Source organism: Eubalaena glacialis, chromosome 12 (genome assembly GCF_028564815.1).
Source record: "Eubalaena glacialis isolate mEubGla1 chromosome 12, mEubGla1.1.hap2.+ XY, whole genome shotgun sequence".
Classification (NCBI taxonomy): Eukaryota; Metazoa; Chordata; class Mammalia; order Artiodactyla; family Balaenidae; genus Eubalaena; species Eubalaena glacialis.
In genome coordinates, this window is record NC_083727.1 from 98,945,006 (window position 1) to 98,961,459 (window position 16,454).

General features: G+C 38.3%; 1 protein-coding gene across 8 annotated transcripts in view; it reads left to right on the plus strand.

The window, feature by feature from the left end:
* Positions 1–16,454, plus strand: part of MYO6 (myosin VI) — a 136,060-nt gene that overhangs the window by 90,576 nt on the left and 29,030 nt on the right. For all 8 annotated transcript variants that reach the window (XM_061207677.1, XM_061207680.1, XM_061207679.1 and 5 more), the window contains exons 15-20: positions 1,114–1,186; positions 2,994–3,121; positions 5,883–5,978; positions 6,273–6,446; positions 9,837–9,875; positions 11,629–11,722. In XM_061207677.1, the coding sequence (XP_061063660.1) occupies positions 1,114–1,186; positions 2,994–3,121; positions 5,883–5,978; positions 6,273–6,446; positions 9,837–9,875; positions 11,629–11,722 (604 nt within the window). The remainder of the gene's footprint in view (positions 1–1,113; positions 1,187–2,993; positions 3,122–5,882; positions 5,979–6,272; positions 6,447–9,836; positions 9,876–11,628; positions 11,723–16,454) is intronic.

Below are 16,454 nucleotides of genomic sequence, written 5' to 3' on the forward strand. Positions count from 1 at the left end.
TTCAAGTAGACAGCGCCTTCTAGAATGACAGAAACCTTTTCTAAATAGTACGTCTCGTGGGAGGAAATATTTAAACATTCAGGGGAAAAAAAGGTTGAAATATACATCACCCTAAGCTCATTGCGTTGCTCACCCATCTGTGATAAAATCCCTCCCTCCTCTTTTTTTTTTTTTTTTAATTTTAAGAAGTTATCAGAATTACATCCAGGAACTTAACTTTGATTTGTAAATTATTCTTCTAAATTATGTTTATTTTCCCCAATGATACACTCCTCATATATATCACTGTGTAGATATTAGAGCCCATTTGCAGTCAATTGCTCTTTCCTTGATGTTAGTGCTTGTCTATAAATGTTATAAATCTGCTCTACCTGTCTTTAGACGATGATTGAGGGCTATTGAAGATATATAATAGGAGAGACAAATTTCATGTCATCAGGGAGCTTGTTTAGCTGTTTTTTAAGCTTTTTAAAATTATCAAAGCAAGTTACGTTCCTCTGTGTATTCCAGGGGTAAACTATGGCCTTCAGGACATATCCAGCATGCCGCCTAATTTTACCAATGAAATTTTATTGGAAGACAGCCATGCTTCTTCATTTACTGTTATCTGTGGCTGCTTTCGCCCTGCAGTGGCATAATTGCACAGTTGTGACAAAGACAGTATGGCCCACAGCTGAAAATATTTACTATCTGGCCCTTCCAGAAAAGTTTGCTGATCCCTGGTCTGTTCTACTGGGAAGTTTGACTTTAGAATTGCTAAAAATGTTTCAAAGCCCTGGTCTTGTCTTGGGTTTGAATGGTTATAAACAGATCCCTGTGCTTGTGCCTGGCTGCCCAGCGTGTTTCGGGAAAAGCGTGCTTATCTGCAGGAGGGAACATTTCCACATAATGTGAATCATGTTATGTTGGCCATGTAAGTTTTGATTTCGCCTTGCTTTAGGGGCAAGGATTTTTCTTCCCTAATGTTTGGTAAGGCTTCTCAGTCCCTGAATCAGCTGGTGTGAACCTCGTACACTGACTAATCAATAAATGTAACGATCGGATATGGCACAGTGAATCCATTTCCTATCACACAGTAGCTCCATATCTATGATTATGATTATTTCATTTTAGGAACAAGAACTCTATCAAAAGGAAGGTTTAGGTGTGAATGAAGTACATTACGTGGATAACCAGGACTGTATAGGTATGTATTTTTTTTTTGCTCTACTTTTGGGAAATATGGGAAGATACAGTGAATGATGTCACTAGTAATTTTTCTGTGCTCTGCTGGTTATGGGACTTGAAACTGTGGTACTTGAGAGAGGTTTTACTTCTCTAGTACTGCTAGGAAGTTATTTTTCCTATGAAGGCATCAAATTCAGCTATACTGAAAGTTTTCGTAAAATTCCTTCTATCTACTGTGAGGGATATTTTCTTTCTTAAACAGTGAATAAGTTAAGGAGGAAACAAAATTGCTTAAGCAGTGAAGGGATTTCTTATCTCATGTGAGGAAGCCCGAGGCGTCTGCCAGGATTTGGCTTTGCCGTCTGCAGTTCTTTGTTTCTATTCTCTGCATCCGCACCCTCTGGCGGGCGGCAAGTTGGCATCACAAGTTCCACGTGTCCCATCCACGTAGCACCGTGCAGCAGGAGAACAGGGTGTCTGTTTTCCTTGTCTGTTTTTATCAGTAAAGCAGCCTTTCCCTGTCCCACCCAGGCAGTGCTCGGTCTGCCTTTTTCTTTCCCACCCGTCTCTGAAATCAGCTGCTGGGCAAGCCTTGCTTTGAAAATGGAATCTGACAGTTGAGTCAGTGACTCATGTGCTAGATTTGGACAAGATAGTGTAATAGTAATAACAACAACAATAACAATAATAACAGTACTTTACATTCGTGTTTCTTCTCAAAGCACTTTCACATCCTACCTGGTCCACTCAGCATATCCCTTCACACACTATATCCTTTCTCAGAGGTATCTTGGCTGGAACTCCTCCCCTTCCATTTTTCCTTCAGCCCACTTCAGTCATGCATCTATCAGAATACTCTCATTTATAGCTCAGTTAGCACGTCCCCCGCCACCTCCATTAATTTCCCAAGAAGCATCATTCTCTGACCAGTGCAGTCAGAATCTTGATTTCTCTTCCTATGTCCTGCGGCTTTTAGAGTCTGTCCCATTGAACACTTCTGGATTTCTCTTCCTATGTCCTGCAGCTTTTAGAGTCTGTCCCATTTAGCACTTCTGGATTTCTCTTCCTATGTCCTGTGGCTTTTAGGGTCTGTCCCATTTAGCACTTCTGGATTTCCCTTCCTATGTCCTGCGGCTTTTAGAGTCTGTCCCATTTAACACTTCTGTATTTCCCTTCCTATGTCCTGCGGCTTTTAGAGTCTGTCCCATTTAGCACTTCTTGATTTCTCTTCCTATGTCCTGCGGCTTTTAGAGTCTGTCCCATTTAGCACTTCTTGATTTCTCTTCCTACGTCCTGCGGCTTTTAGAGTCTGTCCCATTTAGCACTGCTTATGTATTTAAGCAGCTTACATTTTATAGTTATTTTAGACATGCAGGAAATTCAAAAACATGAATGGAAGGAGCATAAATATGTGCTGTTACTGACGTTTTGCTGGAAAGTTTTTGAATCCATATCTATAAACAGTTTTAAAAAGCTAAGCCTGCAAAAACTTCTGTAGTTTTACTTCAATTTGAATATAGATGTCATGTGGGAGTGGAGGGATTTCTGGCTCTTTAGCCTCTGTCCTAGCTTACAGATGGAATGGTTATTATGTTAGCCGCTTTCTTTATGGAGTGGTTTTTCTAAAACCTATATTAAATATATGATGTTATTTTCTAATAAATTGCAGATGTGAAATAAAATTCATCTGCTCTCTGTAGCTTGTGAGAGAATACAATACTTACAGAATCATGTTACATTGTTTCTGACCAGTCCTCAAAATTTGTGATCAGTAAGTTTAAAATGTTATGTTTTTTATCCTGTCATATTCTGATTTTTTGAAATAGATTTAATTGAAGCAAAATTAGGGGGAATACTGGATATTTTGGATGAAGAAAATCGCCTTCCCCAGCCAAGTGATCAACACTTTACATCTGAAGTTCACCAGAAGCACAAAGACCATTTCCGACTCTCTGTGAGTTTGCTACTTCAAAATTGAGCCTCTGGTGGGAAGAAAAACTTTTAAAAAGATGTACTAGACATTAGATATTAGGTAATTAGAATCATAAGTTATGTAAGGCTTTAAACAGCTATAAACATCTTCTGTAATTAATCCAGCACAGTATCTTCTATAGATGACCATTTAATTTGTATCTATATATTTTTGCTGTTGATGATCTATCTAATCAAGGTGATTTTAGCTGGATATAAAGTACATTTCACCTATCTAAAACGTACAAAAAGGTTTATTACCTGTTTTTATGTTCTCCCTTCTGAGTTAAGTGGCCATCAGTTGCTCTGTTTTGTATCATGTGACCTTGATCACTTTCCAGGGGTTAGCACCTCGAGTGACAAGCAGCTACCTGTCTGCAAATTTGTAAGACCAGCAAAGCTTGTGGCTAAGAGTCTGACTGGTGGAAGCAATTCATTTAGTGATCAGTAAATTGATTTTGATGCTCTTTCCTTGGGAGTTTTGAATGGAAAAATGTACTCAGAGAGGGTCATAGAAGCTGCAGCAATAGAAGAATTAGCTAAAGGGAAAAACAGACACAGAAGGCAGTAGAAATAAATGAGAAGTACACTTCTGAAAGGGTCAGAAGACCTGGTTCCCTAAAGTGCTGTGCTTGACTACCTGCTTGTGGCAGTGAACGGTAGGGCCGTTCTCCGTGCAGCTGTTGAGGTGTTTTCCATGTTCACCTAGCTCTGGGTTTATCTTTACACTCGACCACCATCACCTGAGGTAATGCAAGCACAACTCCATCCTTGCACCCAGAAAGAGCTGACTAGCACAGAGAAATGTGGATGTTAATTTCACCCACGAAGGTAGGTGCTGCCTCATCTTAGAACAACAAAGAAAGGACGGAAGGAAGAAGAGAGAAGCTGCTTAGAGTGGCAGCTGCCTCCTGCACTGTTGATTGTTTTGAGACTGTAGCATAGTATATAACATTCACTGCTTTGATGGGTCCAGGAGTTTAAGTGAATGAAAGCAAATATTCTTGTTTCCATACGTCATTAACTAAATCAAGAACGTGACTAGGTTGAAGGCATTAAAAAGCTGATCTGCATCTCACAACTCCCTGCTCCATGGACTTGGAGTTCTTCTGTATCCTTAGATAGGTCTTACGATGTGGAGGCTGCCTCTCTCACTTCAGTGGAGATAGAAAAAAGCAGTATGCGTGGGGCTTCCCTGGTGGCGCGGTGGTTGGGAATCCGCCTGCCATTGCAGGGGACACGGGTTCGAGCCCTGGTCCGGGAAGATCCCACATGCCGCGGAGCAACTAAGCCCGTGTGCCACGACTACTGAGCCTGCGCTCAAGAGCCCGCGAGCCACAACTACTGAGCCCACGTGCCACAACTACTGAAGCCTGTGCGCCTAGAGCCCGTGCTCCGCAACAAGAGAAGCCACTGCAATGAGAAGCCCGCTCGCTGCAACTAGAGAAAGCCCACGTGCAGCAACGAAGACCCAACGCAGCCAAAAATAAATAAAATAAAATAAATTAAAAAAAAAAAAAAAAAGCAGTATGCGTCCCCAACAAAACTTGCTGCTAAGATTAAAGACGTACATCTAGTCCTGTTTATTCACTGCTCTCTGTGTAGAGACCAGTCTGTGGATGCTTGGTTGCCTTTACCAAGAGTACTCACTGCTAGTCAACAAATTATGACCAGAGTTTCAGACATAGAGCTCCAAGGACAGCAAACTAAAGCATCAGGAATGGACTATGGCCACTTTCCTCAAAAGAGAACAAGAGCAAGACAGTAAATTCCGAGTTGTACAGATCATTACTTTTATTGTATGTCTTTGAAAATAAAATTATTAATAACCATTTATTGAACCTTTAGCATGTGCCAGGCACGTTCTAAGAGTTTTGCTTGAATTACTTTATTTGATCCCCATGATAATCCTTTGGGGTAGCTCCTGCTTGCATCCCCGTGCTAGAGGTGGGGGGACGGGCACGGAGAGCTCAGGTGACCTCCATGTTTAGCATAGAGAGAAAGTGCTGGATTTGGGCATCCGGCCAGTGTCTTGACCCCAGGGTCGCCCTCTGACTCGTGCCGGCCTGCTGCCACGCACAGGGGGGCTCTGTGGTCTGCTAGCTCTCTCACCCAGCAAAAGCCTGGGAAGGTTCTGATGTCTTAGCTTGTTCATTTTTGAATGAGATTGTCTTTCTTAACCTTAGGCTATTTTGAGGGTCAGATGTGATCTTTTATTTTGGAAACTTTCAAATACGATACCAACATGAGATATTACAGTTAGATAGTACAACCGGAAAATGATGTTGTTTCCTTCAAATAGATTCAGGCTCATTGTGTAAACGTGTTAGGGTGTATGGTTTAAATCAGTAGGTGAGTCCCTGTGCTGATTTTGGGTGTTTCTGTAGAACAGTGCTTCTCGACCTTGGCAACACCTAGGAATCACCTGATGTAAATGGTGTAAGAGGCTTAAAAGTTCTCCAGCTGATTCTCGTTCAGCAGCCAAGCTCAAGAGCCACCACTTTAGACACAGGCATTTAACTTCATAAACCTTTGATCCTTTTTTCTTTCCTAAGAGATTATAACCAAAAATATTTGCTAGATTTTACTGGTACTTTAAGGCTTATTTAAAAAGCAGTATAATTATATAAAGTATGAAAACTCCCTTTATAATTTTAAGTATTTCACATGCCAGATGTTTTCTAAAGGAAGTTGTGTAGTATATTTTTGATAATTTAATCACTGGTGCATGTATTATTTTTCAGATTCCTAGAAAGTCTAAGCTGGCAGTTCACAGGAACATCAGAGATGATGAAGGCTTCATCATCAGGCATTTCGCAGGGGCAGTGTGCTATGAAACAGTGAGTATAACTTTTACCGGGAGAAAACCGTTTGATGTTGAAGCTGTGCTGTGCAATATGGTAACATCTAGCCACATCTGGCTATTTAAAGTTAAATAAAATATAAAATTCAGTTCCTCAGTACACGGGCCACATTTCATGTGCTCCATGTTCCCACTGCCGGGTGGTGGCGATATTGGACAGCACAGCTACAGAACATCTCCGCTACCTCAGACAAGTTCTGTTGGGCAGCACCATGTTAAGGAATATTATCACAAGATGGACCGAATCATTCCTGTTTGCTTTATGTTTCAGACTCAATTTGTGGAAAAAAATAATGATGCTTTACATATGTCTCTTGAGTCCTTAATATGTGAATCCAGGGATAAATTTGTCCGGGAATTATTTGAATCATCCACGAATAACAACAAAGATACTAAACAAAAAGCAGGAAAACTTAGCTTCATCAGTGTGGGAAACAAGTTTAAGGTATTTGTGCTAAATCTATTACTTGAATTTTTTTCTTACTGCATTAAAATTGTAATTGTTTTATACTCTACAGTGGATAGTGTAGATCACTCTGAGAAATCCCACGAGTGAGATTCAGGAGCAGACCCTGAACTGTTGATGTTTGTATGCAAAATAACATACAATAGGCATAGTAATTGACCATACGGAAACCTTGTAATTTTACGAATGTGTTCCTTCTTGGTGCTTAACATGTCTGATTGCTTCTCCTAATGTTCTTGCTTCTGCATACTGTCTGGTTGACCTTCAAACCTTCTCTTTCCCATGTGTTTTCTGTTTCCTTCCTCATTCAGCAGTTTTGTTTTAGCTGGAGTAGTCCAGCTCCAGATGGCTAGAGAGGACTAGTTGAGTTGAGAGAGGAAAAGCAGGCACTGCCAGGGGCTTCAGGTAAATGATCACCTTCGTGGACTCCTACTTACAGAGTGGCTGCCATGTTAAAAAGAGCCCAGCTCGAGTTAATGATTTCATTTTGTAATTCATTTTCAACGTGTTTTCTCTCATAGTGCATTTTGGGTGTGCATATTACGCTAAAATTTGATGAAAGCTTTTAATAACTTCTGTAACAGATAAGTGCTTTGTGTGGCAAACCCTTCAAATTGCTTATTTGACATTGAAGAACACTTCATTTGTTTCATTAATTTTGGATCAGGAATTTATTCTTTGAGGTCTGATAAGGAATTGTCACATGATGTGCCTTAGAAATGCAACACTGCTATTTGGTTCTAATTGCTGAGTATTTTGCATAGAAAAAGATAATTTAAAAACTTTGTGTCACGTTTAATGAATAAAAAATTATAATAAATAGATCAAAGAAATAGAATTAATTTCTCTCTTATACATTTCCACAAAGTCTTTTTGTTCTGTTTACAAGAAAACTACATATGCCTTTCATTATGTGTACTTCAAATATTAAAAATGATGTAATTAGGAACAATATTTAGAACTCAGAATACTAGGATACTAACAGTGTAATAAGCTTCCTGAAATCCCGTGTGGATTGAAATGGGCTGTAAATAACTAACTTGATAAAATCATGTTTATAAAACAAAAGCTGAAACACAGATATAGGAGAATTCCGCTTATAACACATTTTTTCAGTTAACTGAATAAAAAGTCTTAAATTTTATTGTAAGTTATATTCATTAATTATGAGTTTCTTCTTCTCTTGACAATATTCTTTCTCTTATTTGGATATACTTAGATTCTTAAATAGACATAATGATAACAGATTGGTTTAAAATAGCCTGTATGAAATGGATATCATTTATTAATTGTTTTTCTACTGTGATATAGTTGTATTCCTAGCAAGAACATACTTGAAATTTTAGACAATATAAATAAAATAAAAAACATTCTTAAAATTCTTTGGACTAAGGTATTTTATATTGAGACTTTAAGTGCCTTAAAATTGCTTATATGCAATACAATGTATTTTGCACATCAAACTGCTTGAAAACTGTAACTAAAAGATGTAACATTGTTAATAATAAAATTTCAAAATGTTTTTGAGATACTTTGAAATGAAATATTAGTAGTAATTCTTATTTTTAAATATAGTAGAATAGCTCATTAAATTCAAATTCAAATTCAAGTTATGGGAGGCAATAAAGCAAAACAGGCTACCATTTACAGTAATACTTCAGTTATCGAACATGACCGAGAATCGGAAGTTTTCCACTGAAAAGTGACATTTTCAGGTTATTGAAATAGAATTCTTTTACTATTAGTGTTTTAGAAAAAGTAATTCTTTTTGATGAAAATCATATTCTTTTATTATATACATGAATAATTGTACGGTTTAAAATAAAAATAAAATACAAGTAAAGCGTGCGTTGCATAAGGCTATTATGCCTTTTGGTCTTTGACCGCTGTTCTTTGGTAATTGACGTTCTTCCCTCTTCTCTCAGATGCTATAGTTTATTTTTGCTGCTTCTACTGACTTAACTTTATCTCCATTTTTTGGGAGAATACTGTGCTATGGATTAGGAAGCATGGGCTTTGTCACAGTTGTTTTCTTTCCAAATTAGTGGCTCTTACACTTGCTTTTCATTTGTGTGCTGGTCTAGACTGGTTAAGGGTGTCAGAACTCTGTCAAGCAGATCAGTGGGGTATGACTGTATTTTTTTAAACCAGTGAGAAATTCACTCTGTTTTTATAACTTAAGCCTATAATGTCTGAAGTGTACTGTAGCATCACGCTTAAGAGAATGAGCCTTGGTGTTAGGTCCTTGTTGGAATCTTGGTTTTGCCATTACTAGCAATTTATTACTAGTGATTTATCTCTCTGGGCCTCAATGTTTTCACCTGTAAAATGAGACTACTAATATATCCTTCATCAGAGTTGCGGTGCGGATTAAACATGATAATGCCCGTGAAAAGCTTTGAGCAGTGTCTGACTCATAGAAAGCATTCAGTAAAGTATACCTATTATTATTATTAAGTATAGCTGTGATGGAATAAATATGTTAATTGAAGAATTAACATCTTAATTTATCTTTTGTTAAGTAGTACAATAAGCATCCCAGTATAAAATCAATATAACAATTTAAGTAATTTACTTTGCAGAGAAGTAAAGCCAATGCATGATTTTAATGTACTGAACCAGAGTACATTAAAATCATTTAATATTATTAAGAAAAGGGAAGGGCAGTAACTACTTATACTGTCCATTGTGAAACTTTTTCTTGAGAAAATTGTCCTAGCCTTTAAAAATAATTGAAATGTGAAGTTTTAAAATAGTAGAGAGGGTTTCTAGTAGAGAAATTTTTTCTTGAGAAAATTGTCCTAGCCTTTAAAAATAATTGAAATGTGAAGTTTTAAAATAGTAGAGAGGGTAGGCAGGTCAGTTTCATTTATGAAAGGTGTTACATAAAACAGTCCTAATACATAGCATTAGTGTATATTTTAAACACGTTTTCATTCTTAAGGGAGCGTGACACAAGCTACACCCAGCGTGCCACGAGTTCACACACTACTCCGTTGATCCCTTATTGAACGCATCCCCAGCATTTTCATTTACTTCTTGCATTGCCTGTATACTTTTTCCTCATTCACCCCACCTGCAAGTGTGCATGTATGTTTTCTAGTATTGCTCATTTTCAGTCTTTTAATTGTATAAGTTCTGTACAAGTAAAATAAGTTACTGTCCTTGGCATCATATATTAGCCGTACATTTCTGCATGTTACTATCTGTTAAAGAGATTGTGTACCAGAAGCTGTTAAGTTGTAATGTGTTATATATATCAGTCTTATTGCATGTTATTTTATTCTAATGTTGAAAAGCTAATATTTACTTATGGTATTATGTACTTTTGGACTTTGAAATAATGAAGTGATTTCCTTTCTTCTACAGACACAGTTAAATTTGCTTCTGGATAAACTTCGAAGTACTGTGAGTACACTTAAAAAAAAAAGCCACAGGGTTTTTTGTTTGTTTGTTGTTGTTTTTTCCGGCCGCGCTGCAAGGCACGTGGGATCTTAGTTCCCCGACCAGGGATTGAACCTGTGCCCCCTGCACTGGAAGTGCCGAGTCTTAACCACTGGACTGCCAGGGAAGTCTTCAAAAACAGGGTTTTTAAATGGTCCTCTTAAACTATTATTAGTAATTACTCAAATAAGCACAGTAAACCTGGAATAATTAGAAATTCATTTAAAACCAAATTTCATCATTAAAAAAAAAATCAGTTTTTAAAATGGTTGTCATTTTGGTTAGGTTTTTTCTGAAGAAGGGTCAAATATATATGTGCAGTCAAATTGTTTTATAAATTTATAGAATTCTCTGAATGTTATTAAGATTATCCTATAGCTTCAGGAAAGTGAAAATAATTAGTTATCATAGGGAAGGAAAATGTATATTTTAGGATTAAAGGTAATGCATATAATTCATTTTCATTTTATTACTCTGGCGGTAACATTCTCTAACATGACAGTGCTGATATGGAAAAAATGGACATAATATGTTTATGCCCTATTATAGTGGCAGTATTTCCTAGGAGCCTTTTTTTTAACTAGACATTTTAATTCTCTCTGTTTTTTAAAGAAAAATTCACCATAGAAAGAAATTTGATACGTGGGTTATATAAATGAGGCATGATTTCATGAGAAGACTTATTTTTTAAGCAAATCCACAGAACTTAACTGATTACTCTTCCTTTTCATGTAGTCATTTGAAAGCCAAATATTTATTCTCTCTGTGCTATTATTGCTTAACTTACTGTTAGATTTGCTTTTGAAGCCATTAAGAAATTCTTTTAACTATCCTCATTGTTTGTAAATATTTATCTCTTAAGGACAGACCTTCTTTAAAAACCAAGTCTGATGAGGAGGTATTTTATTTTTATCACCCAAATATAATGCTACTGTAAAATGATTAGATTATATTTGTGATTTTTAAAAAAGGCATTTCTAAAAAGTGTTCTAAAAGTGTTTGCAGTGAGCATCATTGTTGACATTAACTATTCAGTTTTGCAAGGTGGCTACTTGGAAGAGAAGCTGTTATTTGGATGTTTAGTGTATTAGCTTCAGTTCCCAACAGTTTCACTGTGTACATAGCAATATTTTCTCTGCCTCATTCAGCAAAAATCTGATAACGGATTGTAAATGAATGCCTTTAAGCTTTTTAAAATACATATCGGTTAACAAACAAAACTTTAAAATGTGCAGTGGTGCAGCTCAGGGACCTACTATATGTTTTTAAAATGGAATGATGAGAAAGGTTGACTTTTTTTTTTTAGCACTTTGGCCTAAATTTTAAGAGGCATAATTTTATGCCATCTTGTCATAGGGCAATTTTCTTATCACAGAAACACAGCATATAAATATACTTAAATGTAGAATAAAATCACATGTATGTCATGCTGTGAAATGTATTGTTTAAATATGTTGAAATATTTTACTAGGAGAGACTTTTCTTTTTACAATAACACAATTTTTTGGCACTCAAATCTAAAATGTATTTTTCTAATATTAGTATATAAATGCTTTACATTATAAAAGTATGCTAATGGTCTTAAGTTCCTTAGTGATTATTTTAAAAGAGGTTCAGAAGTTAATGATAATATGCTCTGAAAGTAGCTGGTATTCATAGAAATAGAAAAATAAGAATGCTATATGTATCATTTTTAAAAGTACCTTTATTATTCTAGGGAGCAAGCTTTATTCGTTGTATCAAGCCTAATTTAAAGATGACAAGCCACGACTTTGAAGGAGCTCAAATTTTGTCTCAACTTCAATGTTCAGGTATTTCTCTGTTTTTGTAATCTATATCGGGGTGTGTCGAGAGTCTTAGTTCAAATAAAATTTAATATATGCAGTGTTTTCAAATAATTCACAACTATCTTGATTATTTTTTTTTATTTTTTTAAACCTTCTGATCTCTGATTAGATCAGAGATCAGAGTTCATTTTTTTTTTTTTAATTTTTATTTATTTATTTATTTATTTATGGCTGTGTTGGGTCTTCATTTCTGTGCGAGGGCTTTCTTCTAGTTGTGGCAAGCGGGGGCCACTCTTCATCGCGGTGCGCGGGCCTCTCACTATCGCGGCCTCTCTTGTTGCGGAGCACAGGCTCCAGACGCGCAGGCTCAGTAATTGTGGCTCACGGGCCTAGTTGCTCCGCGGCATGTGGGATCTTCCCAGACCAGGGCCCGAAGCCGTGTCCCCTGCATTGGCAGGCAGACTCTCAACCACTGCGCCACCAGGGAAACCCTATCTTGATTATTTTTAAGTGCAGTAAGACTTTTATAATTCCTTTATTTATAACAAAAGAAGGGCTAACAAATTATTTGAGCAATATTGGGGTATAGTTTTATTTCACAATTACGATGTTTTACATCATTGAAGTAAAATTTATAAAAACTCTTCGGCTGCGAACCCAGGTCTCCCTTTGTGGGTGCTTTCCGTGGCCTCCTCAGTCCTGCAGCGGTTCGTTCCCCACGTAACTGGGTCTGGGTCAGGCGGTGGGTTTTGGTGTCCTTGCTTCCCACTCCACTACTTGTAAAAAAAAAAAAAAGAAAACAACACAGTACCCTCGGCTTCTGTGGAACTTTTCTGCACTTGGTTAAACTACCACTTTCTACCCCTCACCCGGCCACCTTCTGCCTGTGCTTAGTCACCCAAGTCTTGGGCCCTGGGTTCCCTGTTTTCCTTCCTCCGTGCCCATCCTCCATCCCTCCCACACCACCCCTGCCTCTCCCACGGGTGAGGCCTCTCCTCTCCTGCTGATTCAGGCCTGGGACACTTCCTGGAACTCTCTTGCCTCCCTGACTCATCTTGCTACTCTTAGAGGCGGATTTATTAGAAAGCTAAGGTCGCTTTAGCTTCAGGGTGCCTTATTTAAATGAGCTCCTATCAAAACCCGAACCTGATTTTGTATGCTTTTGTAATTTGTAATTTCATACTTTTTTTCTTAAAGTGCCCTCCCCTAGTTATACAAGCTTCGGGCTCCCCAAAGCTACATCTACCCTTGACCCTTCTCACAAAACCTTAGCTGTTTGTGAATCTAATTGTGTCCTTTGTCCTCATCTGCACGGAGAAAGTGGGCAAGATAGATTGGCACTGTTACAAATTCATGACCACTAACCTTCAAAGGGCTCTCATTACCCGCCCCACCAAGTTTCCCTGGCCAGCAGTTTCTGTTTCTTCCCAGACCAGTCAGACCCACCCTGCTCTCCTCAAGTCTCTGAGCCTCTGCTAACAGGCAGCCTCACCTCTTTTTACTAAAAAGCTGAAAGCCTTACCTGTGTGCTACCAAACACTTCTGCCTGCACAACTGCCCTCCTGGTAGAAAGTAGGAAGTGCCTCTCTTCCTCATTGAGACTGTAATTCTTTGGATCCATCCCTTCCTGGCTTTTCATTAATTTTCAGTATCGATGATCTGTATTGAAGCTCTGAGATGGTTTCTCCCATAGAAGCCTCATCTTCACTCCCTCTCACCGACATTCCCTTCCAGCTGCCTCCCTATCTCTGGCCTCACTTTCTTTTCTCCAGTTTTTGCTTTTCTCTCCAAGAATATTCCGTTCTTGCTTTCGCAGTTTCCTGCCTTCCACTCGCTCTTTAACCCGAGGGAACTCAGTTTCCAACAAAATAATTCTTGATAAGATTTCCGGTGATTCCCTTGATCCTGAATCACATGTTTCCTCAGACCTCATCTCAGTGGAGTCCGGCAGCATTTGCCTCTGCCCCATCCCCATAACATAGCCTTTCCTCAGCGCCTAAAACAGCGTGTGTCCCTGCCTCTCCTTTGAATTCTCTGGCCATTCCTGCCTCCTCTGCAGGGTCATCTTCTACCTAGATATTATTTGTTAGAGTTTTTTAAGCTCTGGGTTAGGCCTGTTCTCCTTCTCACTCTTGATCAGTGCTGTTCAGTATAACTTTCCATGGAGGTGGACATATTCTATGCCTGTGTTGTCCAGTATGGTAGCCACTAGATACTTGTGGCTACTGAGCTCTTGAAATGTGACTAGTATGACTTAGGTACTGAATTTTTAATTTGTATTTAATTTTAATTTTTAAAAATTTAAATATAAATAGTCACATGTGGCTAGTGCAACTACAGAGCATGTGCCTAGCAACTGTCACACTGGACAACCTAGCTACATATTCTCAATCTAAGTCTCCCCAGGGCCCTTTGATATGACCTAAAGAGTGTGTCTTTTACTCCTCCAGATTTACTGAGATATAATTAACATATAACATTGTGTAGGTTCAAGTTGTGCAATGTGTTGATTTGATACACTAACATATTGTAAAAGGATTGCCACCATAGTGTTAGCTAAGAGTCCCATCAGGTAATATGATTACCATGGCTTGCTTGTTGTGAGAACATTTAAGGTCTACTCTCCTAGTAGACAGTGAGCCTTAGTACTCCCTAATCCAAGCTGTCACCATCTTTCACCTGGCTTTTTGCTGAAGTTTCCTAAGTATTCTCCTCACATCTGCTCGGTCTGTTCTTCACATACATCCAGAATTACTGCTTTACAACTCAAATCTGAGCATGTCTTTTTATTGCTTCAAATGCTGCAGTGGCTTCTGATTATGATTAGGGTAGAGAGCAGAATCCTCGTACCTTATGAGGCCCCATAGGGTCTGGCCCGTGTGTCTATAGCCTCCTCTGTTTTCTCTCTCTCCTCTCCAGTCTCCAGTCACTCCGGTCTTTGCTTTAGTTCCTTAAATGCTCCGTATTCCCTCCGTTCACGGAGCCTGTGCACATGCTGCTTCCTGTTTGAGAAGCTCTTATCTCCCCTTTGTCTTATTTTTCACATTTGCGCTCGGTTGTCATTTCTTTATGAAAGCCCCCAACTAGGAAGGGGACCTTAGTAAAGGGTGCCTAGCACCATCATTTCACAGTCATAAATTTTATTTATTTTCTCCTTTCTCTAATCTATAAACCTCTCGAGGGCAGAAACTGTGTCCGTTTTGGCTTGTATGCATGTTCCTGCTTCCTGGCAATGTGTGTTTAGATTTAGCTATATATACTATTAGATTAGCAGAGTGTGGGCTCACTGATGCTTTAGCTGGGATTCCTCTTTAGTAAGCAGTGTATTTTAACATGTTAAGATCTGTTGGCAGTTTAATAGATGCCACCAATTCATAATAGTTTGATTTTTTTATAGTACTTATAATAGTAAAATGGCATAGAATTGGTTCGAGTTATGTGGCTAGGTAATGAGAAAAAGCAAAAAATACCAATAACTGGTGGAAAGAAAAATAATTATGAAGCTTTCTAAAAAAAAACGACATTTAAGATTTGATTTCTATAATACTTTGCCTTTCCATTTCTGTTTTTTTCCAATTTAAGGAGAATTAATTAATTGAGGACAGCTTTTACTAAAGTGACTGTCTTCTGATCAGCCAACCCCAGGGCAAAGTGAGGGAAGGTGAGAGAAGGCAGGTCTTCTTTCTTTAACCTCGGGGCTCTGCTGCCTGTCTGTGGTAGCAAAGAGGGGTTCTGAGGATGACCAGCCGGGACTGCCAACCTGGCTCTTCACCAAACTGCCCGAGGAAGAGCCAAGTCATGGGAATCTCTAGAAGGGAGAGTATTTGGTTTGGTGATTTTTACTTTTTTTAAGCATCAAAAGATCTTTAGAGTAAATTAGCTTCAAGTGTGGAGAAAGCAGCCGTAGACTTGGTAAGTTGTTAAGCTCCATGAAATTTTTTTTTTTTTTTTTTAATTTTATTTATTTAATTTATGGCTGTGTTGGGTCTTCGTTTCTGTGCGAGGGCTTTCTCTAGTTGTGGCAAGCGGGGGCCACTCTTCATCGCGGTGCGCGGGCCTTTCACTATCGCGGCCTCTCTTGTTGCGGAGCACAGGCTCCAGACGCGCAGGCTCAGTAGTTGTGGCTCACGGGCCCAGTTGCTCCGCGGCATGTGGGATCTTCCCAGACCAGGGCTCAAACCCGTGTCCCCTGCATTGGCAGGCAGATTCTCAACCACTGCACCACCAGGGAAGCCCCATGAAATTCTTAATGTACTTCTGTGAGCCTAGTTGTCTGCAGCTACAGGGTAAGCCAAGGGACTCAGAGGTTGGGATGCACACATTTCTAAGGGTACTTGTTTTTTTGATATAAATAAAATGGCCAACAACTGTGACAATATCAACCAAACCTTATTTTATCTCTCCAAGCAGAGCCAAAAACTAAATCTAGATCTGAACTCTCCATAGGAATAATTGCGTTTATATGTTCCATTATATTATATTAAATTTAATTTAAGATTATGTTTAATTTAATACTAAACATTGTTTAATTATAATACATAATGTTATACATTATAGTATTATATATAAATTATCTATTGCATATAATATATATTTATTATATTTAAGTTATAATAGCTATATATGTTCACTGTGACAAAAATGAAATGGTACAGAATAATATAAGTAAAAAGAAGTCTCACTTCTCAGGGGTGACCACTTAACTCTGTGTCTTGGACATATTTTTCATACTTGTTAAACCTCTGCCCTGTTATTT